General features: G+C 39.4%; 1 protein-coding gene across 2 annotated transcripts in view; it reads right to left on the bottom strand.

The window, feature by feature from the left end:
* ext2 (exostosin glycosyltransferase 2) overlaps nt 1-21,912 on the bottom strand; it is a 182,890-nt gene that overhangs the window by 33,820 nt on the left and 127,158 nt on the right. For both annotated transcript variants that reach the window (XM_041196924.1, XM_041196923.1), the window contains exon 9: nt 16,623-16,812. In XM_041196924.1, coding sequence (XP_041052858.1) covers nt 16,623-16,812 — 190 coding nt within the window. The remainder of the gene's footprint in view (nt 1-16,622; nt 16,813-21,912) is intronic.

Below are 21,912 nucleotides of genomic sequence, written 5' to 3' on the forward strand. Positions count from 1 at the left end.
TGTTTTCGGCATCTTGCAACTGTGTACCCTCTTTCAATCTCAATTCCCTAGGCTTTCAGGGCTTTAATCGTTGAGGTATGACTCTTCCCGCCAGGGCAGTAAGCGTTTAGAAACAGCAAGTGTGCAAAACCTAAATGGCAGCAGCCATATGAAAATTTTATGGACACTGACCAACCCTATCAGTCATTAACGCATTCACACTAACGAAGTGGAATCACCCTTTACCACCTAAAGTCTGAGGTTTGTTGCAGTTAATAAGATCAAGGATCAAACCAGGAGGACTGAGCAAGTGGGTACACAGTATAGACAAATGAGCAAAAAATATCACAGCACTACATTTGGATTGCTTCCAGTCCAATTTTTTGTAGGTTTTCTTGTGGAGGATGTCTAACCACTTTGTCACTGCTGTTTGTTTTCTCTGCCCATCCTCCATTTATGGCAAAAACTGGCCCAACTGAAAATAGACAATTTAACAGCTATTCAGCTTTCCAAATAAAACAGCATTTTTTTTTTTGTATTCGTTGGGATCATTTATTGCCCATTCCTAATTGCCCTTGAGAACCAAATGGCTTGCTAGGCCATTTAAGAATCAACCACATTGCTGTGGGTCCGGAGTCACATGTAGACCAGACCAGGTGAGGATGGCAAATAAAGGAACCAGATGGGTTTTTACGACAATCGACAATCATGGTTATCATTAGACTTTTTTTTTAATTGAATTCAAATTTCACCGTCTGCTGTGGTGGGATTCGAACCCAGGTTTCCACAGCATTACCCTGGGTATCTGGAGTACTAATCCAGTGACAATATCACTAAGCCACCACCTGCTCTTGTGAACAATAAAATATCAGAGTCTGACAACTTTTAATTTCCTTACCTAAAATAAAGCCACTTGAGTGAGACTCACAAATTTGACTTCTGAAAGCCTCTTGAGTATATTTCTTTTAAATACTTTAACCAAATGCCACCAGTATCACCCCTCTAAAAAATTACAAATAATCTTCTTTAATTTTTTCTTCATTTCTGTCTTTTAATAATTTTCTGGCAGTTTGTGTCTAACACTTGGGTAGCGAGGCAATATTAAAACTAAATTTCATATTCCCACTTGTAAGATATCACACATACTTTCAACTTATTGCCTGGGTTACAATAATATCTTAAAACTATTTTTCCCACTAAAATCATACATAAGTTATGAAAAATATACCCATTCCTCCGTGCCATGTTCTCACAGTGAGGTGTTCACTGTCCAAAAGACCCAGGAGAAAAATGTGCCACTTTACCTTGTATTAATCTATACAGATCAAGAAGTTGACAGATTCCATTACGATCTGTGCTAAATCAGTTGCTCTCTAACTGGCTTTCAGTTTCAGGGAAATCATGTTTGGCAAATTGATTGGAGTATTTTTGAGAATGTAACTAGTAGGATAAATCAAGGAGGACCAGAGAATGCAGTATATTTGGATTTCCAAAAATCATTCAATAGAGTTTTACATAAAAGATTATTAAGGTGGGTGGGGGGGCAATAGGTTAACATAGATAGAAGATTGGTTTCAAGGACAGAAAGCAGAGAGTAGGGATAAACAGGCTGTAACTGGTGGGATGCCACAAAGATCAGTGCTGGGGTCTTGGCAATTAAAATCTATATTAATGACTTAGAAAGCAACGTATCCATGTTTACTGATGATACAAAGCTAGGTGAGACAATAGGGTATGGGGAGGTCACCAAGTGGCTGAAAGGGACAGAAACAGGTTAAGTGAGTCGGCAATAAGGTGGTAGGTGAAGTATAATGTGGGGAAATGTGAGACTATTCGCTTTGGCAGCAAGAATCAGAATATTCTTCTGAATAGTGAGCAGCTTTCAAATGTTGGTGTTCAAAGAGATTTGAGTGTCCGCTTACCATAAACACAAAGCTGGCATGCTGGCACAGCGAGCAACTGGAAGGCAAGAGGCATGTTGGCCTTTACTGCAAATGGTTTGGAGTACAAGATAAAGGAATTGCTACAATTGTAATTTTCATAATTTCTTCACTTAGTGGGTTGCAAATCTTTGGAACTCCCCCCACCCCCCAGAGGGCTGTGAATGCTCATCGAGTATATGCAAAGCCGAGATAGCCTTTTCAGACTCTTAGGGCGGTGTTGTCCAATAGGATTTTGATGCTAGCCAAACCTGCGACGATTAGGTTGCCATATTCACCACGATATAAAATATATTCAATATTAATGAAATAAACATGCAATCTTTTGAAAATAGCTTTGAGCTTTAAAACTGTCAAACAATCAAGACTAATACACTTACAGCCAGAGCGAGGAGAACAGCTTCAAAAGTGCTCAACTGTTCAGCAAAGTGAGCCTGCTGTATTTGCTCCCAAAGGATGGTGATAATTTCTTAACTGAAACATTCTGTTTCTGACAGTGTGTTTCAGTTCCCGCCAATCCTGCCCTCTAATATGGCAACATGGTAGCAAGAAGGATCAAGAGGTAGATACACAGCCCAGTTCAAACTTAAAGCTATTGAGATTTCAGAGCAGACAAATAATTGTGCAGTAGCTAGAGAACTGAAGATATCGGCGAAGAGTGTCAAAAGAATGGAGGAAGCTCTCCACACAGCTTAGGCAGATGCCTAAGAATAAATGTGAAAACAGAGGAAAGTCTAGCAGATGGCCACAACTGGAAGGCAAAGTTGCAAAATACATCAATGAAAATCGCCAGATTGGACTCTTAGTTTCTCAAGGGTCAACTGAATCTTTGCCATGAGACAAGCAAGAGAATTAAGCATTGCAGATTTCAAAGCCAGTCCAGGATGGTGTACCAGGTTTATGAAGGGAAACAATCTTGTACTGTGACAAAAGACCAAAATTTCACAGCAGAATTTGATGACAGGCTTACTGCATTTCAGCAGTTCATAACCAAACATCGAGAAAAGAATGGATACAGATTGGCCTGTATTGGGAATGTGGATGAGACTCCCATGAATTTAGACATGCCAGCCAGTCAAATGCTGAGCAAAGTTGGAGAGAAAACAGCGTTAATGAAGACAACTGGTCATAAAAAGGGAAGATTTGCTGTTGTGCTGTCCAACAGGACAAAGCTTCAGCCAATGGTGATATTCAGGAGAAAAACCCTCCCAAAGCAGCAGTTCCCAAAAGGAGTAGTCGTCCGTGTGTATAATAAAGGACTGATGGATGAAGGTGGTTTGAAAATATGGCTGAGTAAAGGCTGGAGTTTTCGACCAGTTGGATTATGTAAAGAAAAAAGTCTTCTTTCTCATTTGGGACAGACCACATGCTGTTGATGATGCTATTGAGGTTAGATCACAAAACAGTGATATTGCAATGATTCCTAGTGGTCTAACAAGCCTTGTTCAACTGGATGCTTCTTTAAACAAGCCCTTCAAGGATAGCTTGAGAAAAAAGTGGAATGACTGGATGGTGGAAGGAGAGAAGGCATTCACCAAGGGATGCAGCACATGGGTTCTGACATCAGCAATCCTGTATGAACGGGCTGTAGAGGCTTGGGATGAAATCAGAATAGAGCCTGTCGTCAAATCATTCAAGAAACATATGTTATCCAATGCATTTGATGGCACAGATGATGATTATTTGTAAAATGATATGGCAGATGATGACATGATTACTAAAGGCGATGATGTTATTGATCCATATGAGGATGCCATGCAAGAAACAGATTGGGATGAATTATTTGGCTCTGAAGATGAGGAGGGGAGTGATTTTTATGGATTTTAATACATGTTCAGTGCAAGGTCTGCTGCTACGTAGTAATATTTTCTATATTGTGAAAAAACTGAGTAAAATTGTATTAATTTGTATGTATGGCTTTTGTTTTTGATTACTTTGATAAATTTGATTAATTTAGTCAACAGAAATTAATGTCCCCCTCCATCAAGATTTTTTAATACTAAATTATTTATAAATAAAAATCCTTTTGATTCCTTTTGCACTTACTTTTGGGTGGGTGGGGGTGGGGGGGGGGGGTGGGGGTGGGGGAGTTGTTGGGAGCAGTCTTTGAGCTGGCAACTCTGCGATAGCAAATTGATGGGACAGAATGGATTTCTACCTTTCTAAAATGTTACTCGTGTAAAAGTTGACTCCCTACTTTTTAACTAAAACTTTAGTCTTAGAAACTCAACTTTTACATGAGTATATACAATAAATGTATTGTCTTTTAGAGGCACCCAGAGGAAACAGGAACAGATAAGGTAACAAATTGTGGACTATTTTTCTTGTTTCATTGAGAGAGTGGCCCTTCAGCTTCCAGGCCATTAGAAACATGACAACAGAATTATACTCCGATAAACACTGCCACACTCTGACCGATTTGTGACCCAGCAAAGTGTTTGATTCTTCCTTGCTCAATTAGGGATGGGTGACAAATAGCTGTCAAGTGAGTGACACCCATACTCATGCTCACTGCTGCAGTTTCAACACAACTCACAATTGTGTGGCTCTAAAAATGAACACCATCAATTTGCCACATGTCTGATTTGCCAAATGTGGTGAACATATTGGGAAACACTGTCCCAGGGAATTAAGGGATAGAGAGATTGGGTGGGCAAGTGGAGTTGAGGTCAAAGTTCAGCCATGAACTTACTGAATGGCAGAAAGAATTTAAGGACCATGTGGCCTACTCCTGCTCCAATTCCTTATGCTCGCACTGGTTCTAAAATAATAACCTATATTCGTATCACATATCCCAAGGCACTTCACAAAAGTATAATCAGCCAAAAACAGGGTGCCAAAGTCTCAGTCATATATTTTAAAGAGTCTTAAAGGAGGAGAGGAGAGGAAAGGTTTATGGATGGAAGTTCAGAGCTTAGGACCATTAAGGCTCAATGTACAGCCCCCAGTGGTGAAAAGGGAGTGAGGGATACACAAGAGTCCACAAGTTGCAGGAGTACAGACTTCTTGGGAGGGTTGTAAGGCTGCAGCAGGTTCTGGAGAGCAGCAGCAGGTGAGACCTAGCAGGGATACAAATAATTTGATAAACTCAGCATTACTGTCAAAAAGTTCAGAAAGGAGGAGTGGAGAAAAATAATTTACTTTCTTGCTCTAGGGCGGTGCTTCCCAAGCTGTAGGTCATGACTCCACTTGGGGTCACGAGATCAGACTTTGGGGTCGCAAGCTCCAAGGCAGCATTGGATGCTGTGGAGCTCGGACTGATTTCTCTCAGCTGTGAGGTCTCTTTAAATCCTCTGGTTTGTTTTTTTATTGATGGGCATCAACTGATGGACTGCTTTCTGAAGCCTGATTGCTGCTGCTGCTGCAAAAATGTAGGTTTTTTTTTAGAAACCCTGCTTTTTCATCCACTCCCCCAACACTCAGCTCCTGTTCCCCACCTCCCTCTGCTCGACAACTGAAGTCTCCCCCAACAGCCCTGTGCAATCCCAAATTTCACTCTGTGGTCATACGAAGTCTAAAGCATTACAATGGGGTCACACCAGGAAAAGTTTGGGAAGGAGTCCTCTAGGGAATATCTAATGGCCGGCGCTCAATGGCTGAACAGTCTAATTATACTTATATATCAGGAATTGGGCAAGATACTGTGCCTCGTAAGAAGAGGCATAGGCCATTCATCACCTCAAGCTTCTGCACCATTCAATTAGAACATAAGAATATAAGACATCAAGGCTGATGTGTAGTTTATATTTAATTAATGGTCTTTGTTCCATAACAGTTGAAAATATTACCTAATAAAAATCAATCTCAATCTTAAATTTCAATTACCCAGTGTTAGTAGATTTTTGAGGGGGAGGGTATTCCAGATTTCCATGACCCACTGTGTGGTGCAGTAGTGCCTGACCTCACTTCACTATTTCTTTATCTTAATAGATTTACAAACATATTTGCCGATTGTGTCATGAAGCTATTAATGTATATAATATTTTGGAAAATATTTTTCTTTTAAAATAGAGGTTTGCCTGTGGGTGTGCCTTAATTGAATTAAAGCCAGCTAGTCTGGGTGCTTTGATATGTACTAGTTTTGATATGGAAGGGAGATAGCATGAATTTGCATTTTTTGAATAGAGCGTTCAAGAAGTGGGGTGAAAACTTGACACCTTTCTAGCAGCTACCAAGCAATATGTTTATATTACTAATAAAATTGTACTATGAAAGGGGTTTAATTGTTGAAAGGTGAAGTTCAAAGAGGCTGGCGAGAATTTGAATTCAAATCAGTGGTGGTAGGTCCAACTTCAACAGATTTCCAGTGTGCAGAGCAGAGGCAATGTGAGATCAAAAGGCAGCTGTAAGCCTCCAACTGGTTCTACAGTGAAAAGAACCTAATTTTGAATTTGTAAGGTGAAACTGCTGATGTCGGGTTAAGTCTATGGGCTGCTGTTGCCTTAATGGAAATTAGTTTGAGAATTTGTTAAAAGTTATGATAGTAATTTGCAGCCATGTGTATATATATTTTAACCTGTGTAAATTAATAAAATGTTTCATGTAGTTTAATATAAAACCTTGAGAACTGGTGGTCTGATTCCTGAATTTAGAGTCACATCTCAGACATTATGCTTAAAATTATAGGTTATGACAGTTGTTTAAAGTTTCCTTCTGGTTTACCAACTGCATCGGTCATAAGATGTTGCAAATTATTTTTCATATTCCATTTTGCATCTCATTATTTTCTTTGCATCCTTGTTGCTTTTTATATAACTGCCTACTGGGTTTCTACTTTTTCTTGTATTTGTGCAAGCTTTCTTCTAAATCTAGATGCTGTCATGTACATTATTTGCTGACAATGGTTGTATAGTTACACAAATTGAACCTGTCTTTTAGAGTATGTATTGGTTTTGTATTGTGCTACTCACTTCTTTGAACATTTACTACTGATTGTCTGTAGGTTCAGCCCAGTTTACTGTGGTCAATTCATTGTTTAATCAGGACCACATTATATCTTGTAAAATGGCATGTATTCTTCCACTGCTAAGATGAAACAGTGTCCCTTTAAGGCCACAACACCTAACTGTCATTAAGTGCACATGGGCCAAGATATTAATTTAATTGTTCTTCTAGCTTCATCTTACAATTCTGGCTTTGATTGCACTTAGAACTTGGACATTCTGACTCTTGCACCAACTGACAAAAGGATAAGCCTCACATTTGAGTGCAATACTGTGTGGACAAGAAATGCATTCTGGATTAACCATTTTTATAATATTAGCAGTAAGTTCATCATTAAAGTACTCATGGAAATCAGAGGATGCATTTTTAGGGGTGTCGTAAAACTATCCTGTTTCAAAGGCTACAAAGTTTAATTGATGTAAAGTAAACGCTGTACGAAAGGTTAATTGCTATTTAAGCTGGAGATCAAAACCTTAACCATATTTGAGAGAACATCTTGATTTGATCCTGTATTCCATGCTCCTGGAGAGTTTTTTTTGCATAATGCAAACAAATGTCTTTGGTTTTTTAAATTATATTTCTTTAAAAAGATGTTTTGGCAGCAATTTGCTTTAGAGTGTGATGGCTGAAGTGTGATAGACAGGAAGTGTATATATATGTAAAGTTTTATAATAGCTCACATACTGTGACGCTACACAATAAGCCAGAAATTTTATAAGCACATTGGCAATTTTATTAAGAAATATTACATTAATTTATCTGTGTTGTGCCAGCCCTGGGTTTTAAGAACATGGGAAATGGGCCCAAGGTTAGGATATACTAGGATTGGGCTTCAGAGTCTAGCAGTGCTTTGATGGGGGTCCTGGGGTCTGGCAGTGCTGGGAGCAGACCCAGTAGTCTAGGAATACTGCCAAGTCAAGCTCTGGGAGTACTTCCATCATTTTCTGTTCTTATCTCAGATTACAACATTGACAGTACTTTGTTTTTGTTCCAGGTCTATTGGGGTAAATCCTGGGATCTAAAGTCACTGGGAAAGGAGAGAGATTTCTGCTTTTTAGGAGCACTGGGAGGAATGGTCCAAGGATTTGGGAGATCCAGAAAGTATGTCATGGAATCTGATGCAAGTTTTGGGGATGGAAAGTTCTGGGGCCCAAGAGAACTGAGCAGGAACTGGGAAAAATAGGGTGGCCTACAATCTAAAGTATTGAGGAAGCAGGATCATGCAGCTTTGAGAGAGAAGATGGGTAGGATAAGATTCAGAGACCAGGAAGGAGAGAGAGATGTTGTTGGGTGAAGAAACAGAGAAACTATTGCTGTGAGAGCAGGATGCCTGTAAGAGTTAGTTTTCCGTTTGGAAGGAAGACGATGGAACAGATGGGACTTTTGGACAGTTAAGAAATGAAGAGTCGCCAGAGCGGACCTTGCTGCTGGAAGTTGATTCAAAGATATTCAGAAGGACAGAAGACGACTCACCCTGGCGTGGCAGGCTAAAGGAAGCCTGCTGAAAAGTCAGGAGGAGTTTGGGCGTTAATCTTCAAGGCATAATGTGCAATCATGACGTAAAGTATTTTTAGCTGAGTTAATTAGTTAATGGGGAAGTACCTTTTCAGTAGTTTTATGTATTAGTTGCCTATTAAGAAATGGTTATTCTATGTTGATTTTAGTTTTTCTGTTACAGTAGAAGTATTAAAATGTGACATCTTGTCATACGATTTTTTCCATCAGTTGCTAGGAAATTAACATCCCTTTTTCAAGGTTGTTGGTCTCTATAGGGATTGCAACAAGGTGGTAGAACATATTGAGAGAGTAGTTAGCAAAGCATGTGGGTCAATGGGCTTCATAAATAGAGGCATTGAGTACAAAAGCAGGAAAGTTATGTAGAATCTTTGCAAAGCTCTGGTTAGGCACAACTGGAGTACTATGTCACCAATCATTGGGAAGGATGCAATGGTCCTTGAAAGGGTGCAGAGGAGCTTTATCAGAATTAGTTCAGGGAAAGAGAATTTAAGCTACAAGGTCAGGTTGGAGAAGCTGGAGTTGTTCTCTTTGGAGGAAAGGAGGTTGAGGGGATATATCATAGGGGTGTATAAAATGACAGGCTTGCATAAGGTAGATAATGAAAATCTGTTCCCATTAACTAATCAATCAAGGATTATGGGATACTAATTTAAGGTTCTGGCAAGAGATGTAGGGGGGAATGTGAGCAAGAACTTCTTTACATTGCAAGTGGTAATGACCTGGAAACTGCTGCCCAAGGGTGGTGGAAATAAAAACAGTCAATAATTTCAAAAGAGAACTGAGTGGGTACTTGAAAGAAATGAGGCTACGGGAATGAACCAGAGGAATAGAATTGACTGAATTGCTCCATGGAGAGTAGGCATGGACTTGATGGGCTGAATGGCTTTTTTCTGTGCCATAAATGATGCTATAACTCTGTACCACCAATAGATTTTCTGTGGCACTGATCAAGGAAAGATGGTTGATATGTTTTAACTCTTACCTGTCTACTCCTTTTGTTTTCTTCCCTCTTATCTTTCTTACTTCTGTGTTTACCCTAGCTCCTCTCTTCTCTCCTGAGTGGGAGATGAGGTGGCAGGAAAAACAGGGCTTTGCGGTGTTGGCTATGGGATGTAGGTTAGTGGAGCAATAGCAGGGGCTGGAAAAGGGTCTTGGGATGCTGGGGGAAAGATGCTGTAGAAAAGAGATGGAAATGGCTCAGGGTGAACAGGGACTTAGGGTGTGCAATGCTTGACATAGTGAAGGAATAACAGGGTGTCAGATAGGGGAGGGAACAGGGCAGTGCTGCAAGCCAGCAGATAACTATATTTTCGGATCACTGGTTGTGGGTGAGGGTGCAGTGGATGGATCTCGGTCACAGGGTGCATTTTCTAGTGGTGAATGCAGGAAGCCAACAGGGGAACGGTGGCCAGGACTGATGATAATACAAGGAATGGAGAAAGGATGAGGGGGATACAAAGAAACAGGTATTGAGGTTGGGAGGGATGACCAGGGATTCAGGACTGGGTGTAATAAGAGCGTATGTTAAAAAGAAAGTTTGGGAGAGGGAACAAATGCTCTTGCACGAAGGGAATTGAAATGTTCAATTTCCCCATTAGTCTCAGATTTGGGGAATGTCTAGTTACTAAATAATTTTCCAGTTAAATAACCTGGGCTTCTCAAAATCACTGGGAAGCCTTTGGGAAATCCAGCCTCTGTACATTAAGAGCCAGTTCCTAGTTAAAGAAGTGTTTTTTTTAAAACTCTGTGGCTTTAAAATAGAGCCTCCCCCTAAGTTATAGAGAAGCCCTTTGGGGATTCCCTGTTTGTAGATCAAAAACTAGTTTCTGACCAAAACTGAGAATGAGCTTTTGATGTGAGACTGTAGAATTCCCTCTGACTTTGGGAAAGGCTCTGTTAAAACTGGAAATGCATTAACTAACAAATCCCATCCCAAAGTCGTGGGGAGGCCAGTTGGAAATTCTGCCTGCAACGCAAAAGGTCGCTCCCAGTAAGGTCAGAACCAGTTTTTAAAGCGTGGCTTGGGACTGGGAGGGGAAAAAAAAAGGCCGGAGGCTGCATGAAAAGTGGTAAGCAGAGCCGAAGAGAGCAGGCCAGAGACAGGGTAGTGGGCCAAGGAGCTGGCGGAAGGCTGGGGATACCAAAGAGCATGGAGCTGAGTATTAAAGTTCTTTTGATCTAGGATGTCAGCCATCTGCATTGGAAGATCAAAAGAACATATGGAATCCGCTCATAAGTAGCATATTATTTTAAGAAAGTTGCTTCCCCAATATAGAAAAGGCACCACCTGTGCAATGTATCGAAACCACTGAACAGAAGCTCCCACGCAGGTCTCTGCCTGATAAAATATTCATACAGAGCTATATTGATATAACAGTCAGTCCATGAGTCATATGAATGCCATACCACATAGAAATTCTGGCAATGTTTTAAAAAAGTTATGAGAAAATAGCTTATAAAGAAAAATATGGGGAAATGACCTGCTATTTAGGTAGTGAGTGGTGTTGCAAAAAGGATGATTGCCTCAAAGTAGTTCCTGACATAGATTCCATCATACTGCCTAATAGAATATTGACACTTTAGAACATGATCTTTCATCCCAGTAGTTAGAGTTGGATAGCACTAGTTTTAGGGGCGAGAACCAGAGCTATTGCCCTGGGCTCTAAATCATGAATGGGTGGCAGGGAGCGGGGCAGTGGACAAAGCTAAGTAGTAGAAGTCATCCAAAATGTTGCTGGATGGCGAAGGGGTTGTAATGTCTTAGCCTCTGCCTGTAGGGCCCCATTGGGTAACACTGGCATTGAATTGAAACACTGGTCTGGATTTTCATCACCGAGGCAGAAAGCGCGAGTTGGGAAATTTCACAGCTTGCCGCATCAGCCTCGGTAGAAAGGCTCATCTGCCCGGCGGGCAGGGTGTGGGATAGGGTTAGGCCCACTACCCTTGGAAGCAGATTGGAGGTGGCCACAGGGATGGCCAAGTGATGCGATGGGCTGGTTAGAAGGCCCATTCCAGTTCTCTGCCACTCTGTCCCAATTTATTGGTTACATTTCAGGTCCTCTTGCCCTCACCCCCCACCATCACTCAGTCATCCACTCCCTATGTCACCTCCATCATCCCATACCAACTCAATGCCAACCCACCACCTTTGGCCCTTACACCCTCCATTCCAACTTAACCTGTATCTACCATGGGTAGACCTCAAGAGCCATGTTGAGATGAAATAAAATAAAGTTCTAAAAATGTATCACAGCCTTGGCCATATTTTAAAAAACTCCCATTCCTGATATCCCATTTAAATCTTTTAAATTTCAAGTAGTTAATCGCTTATAAAAACAAACTTTTATTCATAACTCCACACCAAAGACAGCTAATCATTGAGAGAGAGAGAGAGAGAGAGAGAGAGACAGACAGACAGACAGTGTGAGGGGGAGAGAGGGACAGTGTGAGCCAGAAAGAGAGAGGGAGAGACCGAGGGACAGTGGGATGCGGGGGAGAGAGAGAGAGAGAGAGAGAGAGAGAGAGACATTATTTATCCAATTCCTTTTTGATAGCTACTATTGAATTTGCTTCTGGCAACTTATCAGACAGTGCATTCCAAATCCCAATCAGTCATTGCGTAAAAAGGTTTACCCTCATGTCACCTCTGGTTCTTTTGTCAATCACTTTAAAGTGCCTCTTTGTGTATTTATAAACTTTTTATAATAAGATGACCAGATCTTCTCCTTCATTTCATCAAGCACCTCCCATCTATTGCCTCCCCTTTAAGTCCTCCACCTCTACCATCCAACCACAAATGTCATTAAGTCCTCCATCAGCATTGCAGAATGAATTCTTAGTCAACTTGATTTTGCAATCTTTCTGCTCCCACGGTTGCGCTCACGGACATGGCCATTTCAGACTATTCCCTTGTATACTTTGTCACTCACCTCCCCTCACCTCAATCTAATCCCAACCCACCCTGTCTACCCCACATCCCCATCAGATAGATCTTTCAAGGTTGTTCTGCAACCATCAGCATGACTTAGATGATATCTAAATCTCCCAACTACAAACCAACACTAAACACATTAAAACCGATTAAATAAACCTAAGCTGGCCTGAGGGGCAAACCACAATTCATTATGCCTTTAAAGCTTTCACAAATACAGTCACAATTCAATTTTTAAGCTTTGAGAACATTTGTGTAATATTTATCTAATAAAGATTAAATCAGCCACATACAAACATGTTTAAATAAGGAAATAAGAACTACAAGTAGCAGATTTTAGTCAACAGCCCCATCATCAGGAAAAGTGTCCAAAAGGAACCTTCATACAGCACTCTTGTATTTATTATATAACAATGTGTCATATTTCCCAATACCCACTTTTGCCATCAACTGACAATTATAACCTTATTCTAATGCAATACAATATTCATTCTCTCTCACAGCTGATATTTGGCAATGAAGAAAATTTTACTATCCTACAATTTACAATTAATTGGTTAAATCTTGCAGATTTTAGACAGAAATGATATCAACTTCATCCCAAAGGGCGACGCAGTCTATTAAGCTGCAAAAACATTAAATCATCAAAACTGACCAGCAATTTCTACCAGCAACTAGTTTTCAAGACTATGCATTACAAAGAAATCAGATGAGATAGTAAGCCAAGATCCCATCTAACTTTTACAGGTGGATGAAGAGAACCCCAAGGTGCTATTCAAAGAACGTTCATTGAGCTCTCTGGTGGCCTGGCCAATATTTATCCCCAAACGTCACTAAAACAGATTGTCTGGCTATTAATCCCTGCTGTTTGTAGGATCGTGTTGTGCGAATTGGCTAACACATTTTCCTACATTACAACAATGACTGCACTTAAGTGCTTCATTGGCTGTAAAGCGCTTTGGGACATCGGAGGTTATGAAAAGCCACACATAAATGCAAGTTCTTTTGTTAATGGATTTGCGTTCACATTTGCTAGTATTAAATATATTTACAGGGAAATGTCAACTGCTTGCCTGAGGCTTGGTTCTGAGGGAGGTGATAGCAAGCAGAACTTCACTGCCATGATGGCAATAAGGTGTACCAGGCTACTGGTCAAAAGTTGATTCTGATGAGGATTCAGACTTTAAAAGAATTGTAGCTATTACAGATATGATTTAAAAATTGCATCACACAAAAAGTTAGACAAGGAGTAGTCATGCTTTCTCTGTGCATGTGGTACAATAGAGTCAATACTGCTAAGCCTTACAATAGTGTTTGGGAAGCATGCAATACATATTTTCGTGTACAGACAAAAAAAAAATCTGGTAAAAAGAGCATACTAGAATTATACAACAGGTTCATCAGCATTTGAAAGAGTAAACAGTTCAATGTTTGGGTGTGGACCACATCCCTTCTTCTCTTCATTCCCGAGCCATGTTATAGTTAAATAATGATTTACTGTAGGCACAAGGTTAGGCTTAGACCATAAATCTCTTTTACTATTTTTGTCAAAGTCTTGGTTTAATTTTGGAGCGCCTAGCTTGTTTTGGTTTGTGGGGGAGGAGGCTGGGAATACCAGAACTGCAATTGTGTGCGCTAATAGAGACTACTGTACAGGCAAGCAATTTGGGAGCCAAACAATTGCGGCACTGTTTGCAATAAAGAACATTGTCAAAAATTAGTGACATTTTATATTATTTAACTGCACAGTAAAGCTTGTAAACTACCACATTTCATATTACAGAACTACTACTGCTTATCAGCTAGAATACCACATATTACTGAGATGTGTATACTTCACTTTGCTTCATTACTCTAAATCTTCAATAACTTCCTGAGCTTAATTGGCTATAAATTACATTTTTTTTTTGCAAAAAAGCTTGCATTACTTGCAGTAATTGAGTGTTTTAAGTTAGACCAAGAAGGTTAGAGCTTACTGGCAGACCTTAAAACCAGGTGATGCTGATTTTCTTATCTGCACAACCACCAGCTCACAAACTCGATTCTTCCGGAAAGGGATTATTATTTTAAAAGGCAATGATTATGTTTTATGTTTCGTATTTCACAGTGGAATTGAAATATTTATTCCAGGAACGTGAATGCGGTTTTACCATCATTAACTTTTTAAACTAGCAAAAACACAGAATTTAAAATATCTTGGAGCGGTGCAAACCTATTTGTAGGCATGGACTGATATTCCATTTAATGTAATCAATAAAACTTTTCTGTTCTTCAAAGAATGCAGAACACATGCAACCAATGATTTCAACAGAATGGAAAGGGTCAGTGGAAAAGAGAAAGAGTAGCTGGAGTGACTTAATTCTAAGTCCTTTCATTGCTCAATTTTGGAGTTCAACAAAGTGTTCTAAAGAGGAAGCCACTGTTCTTAGCCCCTGCCATGAACTCCATCCCCTAACCACCAACTCCATTGTTACTGCGAGGCTGAACCGAGCTGTTTGCAACCTCAGCACCCTACATGACCCTCCACTGAGCTTCAGACCCCATATCTGCTTGAAACGTTAACTCTGCTTCTCTCCACAGATGCTGCCTGACTCACTGAACATTTCCAGCAATTTTTGTTTTTATTTCAGATTTCCAACATCTGCAGTGTCTTGCTTTGTGTTAAAATTATCATCTTTGTGTTCAGGTTCCTCCATGTACTTGCTCCTCCCTATTTTTGTAGCCCCTGCCTCCTGTACAGCCCTCCAAGATCTCTGCATTCCTCCAATTCTAGTCGCTTGCACATCCCCACCATCACTCCACCACTGGTGGCTGAGCATTTAGTTGTCTAGGCCTGTAGCTCTGAAATCCCCATCCTGTTCCTCCTTTTCTCATTCCTCCATTAAGCTACTCCTTAAAGCCTAGCTCTTCAACCAAGCTGTTGGGACACTAGTCCTAATACCTCCACGAGGCTTGGAGTTAAATTTTATCCGATATTGTTCTCATGTGGCACCTTGTGAAATTTTTACCATGTTAAAGATGCAAGTTGTTGTTCTAGATTGACATGCATGGTCTTTTCTATTAACATGGATTTCTCAAAACTGTGTCCTCTCTTCCACTCTTCATATCTTACTAATGACCTCCCCACTCATCGTCCAATCCAATATAGACTTTTGCGAATGATTCTGCTCAGTTGTCTTCAGGGTCAAGAACCCTTCGTATTCACTGCAGTTGATGATCTCTACAGCTTGATCTCTCATGCCTTCAATGAGAATAAAAATCTTCTACAAAGTCCGTCTCTCACAAGTCTAACCAACTATCTACACCTCTTATGTGTGATGGCCCCAACTGTACTCCTGCATCATCCATCTACACTGCTGACCTCAGTTTCTCCTGTCTTGCATCAGCACTCCCATATCTTATCCACTGGTAAAGCTTCCTCCAAAAAGTTCTCTCTTGCATGCCAAACACTTTCATCTTAAACAACTCATGAGTCGATAAATTTCAAGTCCCTTCAACATTCTAATACTGTTTCCATGTCTGTGGCGGGGAAGGATTTCTGACTCTCAAAATTTCCACTACATTGAATCCATTATGGTCTCCTACTCATTTTTTCGCTGGATCTCAAAACTGTGGAACTATAGCTTTCAGTTTTTCTCTTACATGATCTCTGAAACTTCTCAATCCCAAGCTCAGTCTCCTCTATTCAGTATTTTTTGATGTACTTCATTCTGTTTACTTTTTTCAGCCTTGTTAGCATGTTTATTTTTTCTGCCTTGCTGGCACCCTGAATTGAGTCAATGGCCCTCAACCCTAATTTCCTAACTAATAAAGACAGACATTCATTTAGTGCCACTAGCTTCTCATGGGGCAAGTTTCTGATCCCAACCCAAGCTTTGGGAAAATGGATGCAAACGCTTCTGAACCAACTTGCATATCTGTTGTGTCTTTGGTGTTGCAAAATGCCCCAATGCATTTCCTAGAGGCATAATCATGTAAAACTGGATGCCAAGATAAAGGAGAAGATATTGGTAAAGATGACCAAACACAGTCGGACAGGTAGGTTTATGGAGGCTCTCAGAGAAAGCCAAGGAGGTGCGGAGGCAGAGGAGTTCATAGTTGAAATTCCAGTTGCCGGAATAACAAAAGTACGTTTTGAGAAGGCTTGAAAATCCGTAATATTAAGAATTAAAAATACAAACTATGCACACTGGTTGAACTTCCTCTGTTCAGTTTATATCATATGGCTATTTAGTGTTATTACTTTCCATGAATTCCTTTCCCCCCCATATTTATTCATAGCATTTATTCATGCTGAATTGGTATCTTACCTTCAGGTGGGCTCTTATTCTGGTTGTTCCACACAACTAGCAACTTGGAAAGGCTGGGCACCTTAGAAATTTCTGTGATCACTCTGAATAGACTCTCAACACGGTCATATGTGAGAACAACAGCAGTGAAACCTTGTGACCGAGGTGGGATGAGTGGGAGGAAGAGAGGGTTGTTCACACTCACCACTTTCTGAATTAAAAAATATACAAAGATAGAAAAGTATCATCAGTAATAGAACGGGTTAATACAAATTAAAGTTTGACTGACATCTATTTGGAATGGCCCAAAGCTACTTTGCAAAATCACCCAAAGCCTTAATCTAACATACCTCACATGCCATATGTATCTAGTGCGAGTAAATATTTTATTCAAAGCTTACTACAGGGGAATTGTAACATTTCAACATGAAAGCATTAGTCTACACTTGAATAGTCAATCAGATCCCATCCGATTTTTCTCATTCCCAACTATGTGAGATTGGCTCAATCATAGCAAGTGTAAGGGTATCATCTGAAGAAGTCAAACACGTACCAAGGCCTTGAAAGTTCCAAGAAAAATCTGTTACTGAGATCACTATCTTATGTACCAGCAAAAAAAAAACAAGAACATCTATGGAACTGCATACTTAAAGCAATTCACAAGCCATTTCAACATATTTTATTGATAGCCCCTGAATCCAACTTCGTGTCAGAAGTTTGGGTTGGGATCAGAAACTTATTATTTTTCATTAAAACAGAATTTTTTTTGTGTGGTCACGTGTTATTTGGGGTTACCATAATGAGAATTATGGTTTGTCCAACGACCCAGCAGAGAAAAATGATTCAAACAAAGCTACAGGAAGGCCAGTGCCAAATTTGTCTTGAAGCTGCTAATCTCAGGGCTAGCGCAAATCGCTACAGCTCTAATAGGGATAATACAAAGGGCAAATCAGTTATTGCACTAGAGATAATAGATCATTCTATGCATGTATAATTCACCCTTCCTCCATTAGAAAAATGCATCTGTAGCAAAATAAAAATTTGTTTTTCCGAATTGAATTTTTATAGAAGTGCTTGTTCCAGACATTTAAACCTCAAAGTCTGGTAAATGCCAGCAATTCACAATATCCAGAACACTCCTCATATGACATGGAGGCAATAGAACAAGACACTGACTGCTGACATGGTCCTTTTTTTAAATCGAAATAGCAAATTAAATATTACTATATGTTTACTTTTGAAAAAGAGCAATTGTGGCAGAGGAACATTTGAACAAGAATTATTAAGAAGGGATACGTTTCCAGCTTTGACAAACAAAAGAATCGGAGGACATTTAGAAGAATAAAATGTCTGTAACATCCATCACTCCCCCCCCAACCCCCCACGAACTCTCACCCCGTCCCCACCAAAAAAAAAATGCCAAGACTAAATCAGTGTATACCAGCTGTAGATAATTGCTTTCTAAAAACTTAAAAAGTTCACCAGTCCAAGTGATCTCAAAGATGTGTGATATAATGCCTGATATCAATGCAGAAAGTGATGCAGGAAGTAGTTGAGTCAGCATCTGAGAGTAAAAGGGTTTGCCTTAAATGATAAATTTTTCTCTTTCAGTCCATCTTGCACGTTTGCAGATTTTTCTGTGTTGTAATTAAAAAACACAACTGTGAACTCAAAGAAAGTAATTTTTGTCCTTGAAAAGTTTAACTGCATGAGTTGGGTGTGCAGTGCACAGTGGGTTGGAGTCAAACTCTAACTCGTTATCTGAAGACATTTGGAGGTACAGTCTGTGGCATGACATTGGCTTATTTTTTTTCTCTTTTATTGGAGCTAGCAGTCTCACTGCACTTTGCGACCATTTTCTGTTTTAATTTCAGACCTCCTCCATCTGCAGCCTTTTCTTCTCCACCTAAATTCCCCCATTTTCTTGTCACTCCTGCAGGCCGTTCCCTTGCCTTTTCATTTTAAGCAATTGCAAGTTGTTTTGTTTCAAATTTAAATCTGTCACCTCACTGATGATCTTTATTATCTAGCTGTTTTCCATTAAGCATTCAACCAACCTGTTGGAGTTTCTGTATCTCTTTTCTCCAAGTGCACTGAAATATTAGCAATTTTTTCAGCTTATAGTTTTGATAAAGCATATAAAAAGTCTACTGGTCTTACCTCTTTATAGGCGCTTAGTAAACTGTATTTTCAATATTTTTAGTTTTTATTTATCAGTAAAATTATGCTGCATTAGATAATTTCAGAAATGCAATGACGATATATGAACTTTAAAATTTATATCTATACCGTGTCATATCACTTAACCATTAATGCAAAAGCAGAACTCCTGCTGTTACCATTTCTCCAATTTTAAAAATATATTCATTCACTGGACATGGGCTTCGCTGGCTGGGCCAGCATTTATTGCCCATCCCTAATTATATATGAACTAGTAAATGCCACACAATTTCTTTAGTCCAGAACTTTTAGAATTTCTAACCTAAATTAACTACTCTGAACCCGGCTAACCAAATAATCAGAATTATATAAAAGCAGTATCAACTACCAAACAAAATCTACAACCACTGAAATAATTTCATTTAAGATCGAGTGCAAAAAATATTGATTTTACATGCTTACAGCATGAAGCAGATATTTCTGTAAATAGTTGCACATAGGTATGATTATACTATGGCTACTTCAGCACTTCCATTCACAAGTCAACATTATCACAGCTAATTTATTAACCAACATTCCAGTTGAAAAGACTAAGGAGGCATAATTACTTGGTTGGAGGAGGGTACATCTCATGTGGGACGAAGAGCAAGGAATTTGAGGTGGAACTTGGATAACAGAAAGTTAGTTTAGGTCCCATACTGGGCCTCAAAACATCCTGACATTGCAAGCGAGAAAAATGACCGTTCCCAGAAGCAATTTATTAACTTGTTTTAAGTAATATCCTTTTGCTTCCTTAGTGTTGTGCTATTTTTCATTGGCCTTTCCCAAGACTCTGTTTCCCTCCAACGACCACCAGCTCTCAATACAGAAAGCAGTCGTGTGCTTTGATAGGCCCTCACTATTGAAATATCTGCTTCCTGCAATTTGGAACAGAATTAATGTCCTATGCCAGCAATAGCTTCTCCAAATCACTTTGACACTTGTCTGGAAGGTAACTCAATATTACATTTAAATTTTCAAGTACCCCTTCATTATCCAATTTGATTAGAGAAAAATCAATTTCAGAGTCCTGCATTTCTACCTCTTTCTCTACCACCACTAATATCTCTTTTTGGTCCTCTTCCCTGTCAAAGTACTTTTTAAGCATATTTACATGACAGACCCTCTGCTTCTTTCTTCTATCTGGAGTATTTATTAAATAATTTACTTATCTCAGTTTTTTTCCCCCAATCCTGTAAGGCCCACGAAACCTTGCCTTTAACGAGTCACCCAGTACTGGTAATGAAACTAGCACTTTTTCCTCAGCAACAAAACTACGAGCTGTAACTTTCCTGTCTATCTTCACTTTCATCACTTGCTGTGGTATCTTTAAATGTTCCCCAGCTAACGCACATGCTCTGTCCAATCTTTCTCTAAAGTTTGATACATAATCCAGGAGAGTAGTTTCTGAATTTTGACCAACCAATTTCTCATGAATCAATTTCAGTGGTCCTTTTATCTCATGACCACAGACTAATTCAAAAGGACTAAATTCAGTCAATGCATTAGGAACATCCCTAATAGCAAATAACAAGAATGGAATTCCCCTATCCCAATCCTGTGGATAGTCCTGACTATACACCCTCATCATAGTTTTTAAAGTTTGATGTCATCTTTCCAAAATCCCTTGTGACTCAGGATGATAAGCTGTTGACTTCAATTGTTTTATCCCCAAACTGTTCATTACTTCCTTAAACAGCTGTGACATGATATTTGAGCCCTGATCTGATTGTATTTCTTTTGGTAAACTGTATCTTGCAAAAGATTTAGTCAACTCTCCCACAATTCGCTTTGCTGTCATATTTTTCAAAGGTATCGCATCAGGAAACCTTGTAGACACATCCAATATTCTAAGTACTAATTTTCACTTTTAGTCTTAGGGAGGGGTCCTACACAATCAATCATGACTGTAGTAAAAGGTTCTCCAAATGCCGGAATTGGAATTAAAGGTGCCGGCTTAATCACCATTTGTGGTTTCCCTATCACCTGACATGAGACATATTCTACAGAATTTGACATCTCTATGCAATCCAGGTCAATAAAAATGTTTTTGTATTTTCATCTGTGTCTTTCTAATTCCTAAATGTCCCCCCTTTGGAATTTCATGAGTTATGCTCAGGATCTCCTTTCTATATCCAAATGATATATCAATTTGATGTACTTCCCTCTAGCTTTCATCTGCTGAAATATGATATGGCCACCACTTTCTCATTAAAACATTTCCATTAAGGTAATAACATTCTGGAATACATTCTGCCTCTATTTCTGAGTAAGCTGTTTGATATAACTGTCTTATTTGTGTATCCTTTTTCTGTAACTCTATCAACTGCCTTGAGCCAAATACCTCCATTCTTTCTTCCTGAACAATCTTATCAAAAACAGTGTCAGCTAATTGGATTTGCTATCACACAATTTGGAAACAATCCAGGATGCTCTTGCTGCATCACTTCTATTGAAAATACTTCTACAGGCTGCTTAACTACCATAGGCATCACCCACATCTGTGACCCAGCTATATAATTACCTAAAATACATTGAACTCCTGCATTGGGCAATTTTTCCACTACTCCAACAATCACCTCACCTGTTTTCCACTTGCTCTTTAAATTTACCTTCCACAATGGAATAGGTTTAGCATCTCCATGAACCCCACTTATATTCACCTGTTCCTGCAATACTCTCTCTGAACAACAAATATCACTATCTCACAACATTAAGGATTGACCAGCCTATCTCTTAAAATTTTAATATCTTTACCCACTCCACCCTGTATATATGGAAGGACTTTCCCATCACACACAAAATCTTTATACATTTCTGCAACCTGCTGCTCAAAACTCCCCTGGGTAAATTGTGAATACATTCCCACTTCTTCACCTCTCTGATTCTTCCTGCTTTAACTGTACACAAACCAACTGTTTTTTCCTGTACCTGAACCTCAGAACCCACAGTACTTTTAATTCCAGAAGTTTTCTGCATCACAATAATCCCAAATTTCCCCTGTAATTTCCAACACACTGACTTTGTGTGCCCAACTTTATGTCAATGAAAACTCCTCAATTTTCGAATGTCACTTCTACCCTCAGCATCTTTCTTTTTATTGAGAAAAAAA

The sequence above is a fragment of the Carcharodon carcharias genome, chromosome 10 (assembly GCF_017639515.1).
Source record: "Carcharodon carcharias isolate sCarCar2 chromosome 10, sCarCar2.pri, whole genome shotgun sequence".
In the NCBI taxonomy this organism is placed as follows: Eukaryota; Metazoa; Chordata; class Chondrichthyes; order Lamniformes; family Lamnidae; genus Carcharodon; species Carcharodon carcharias.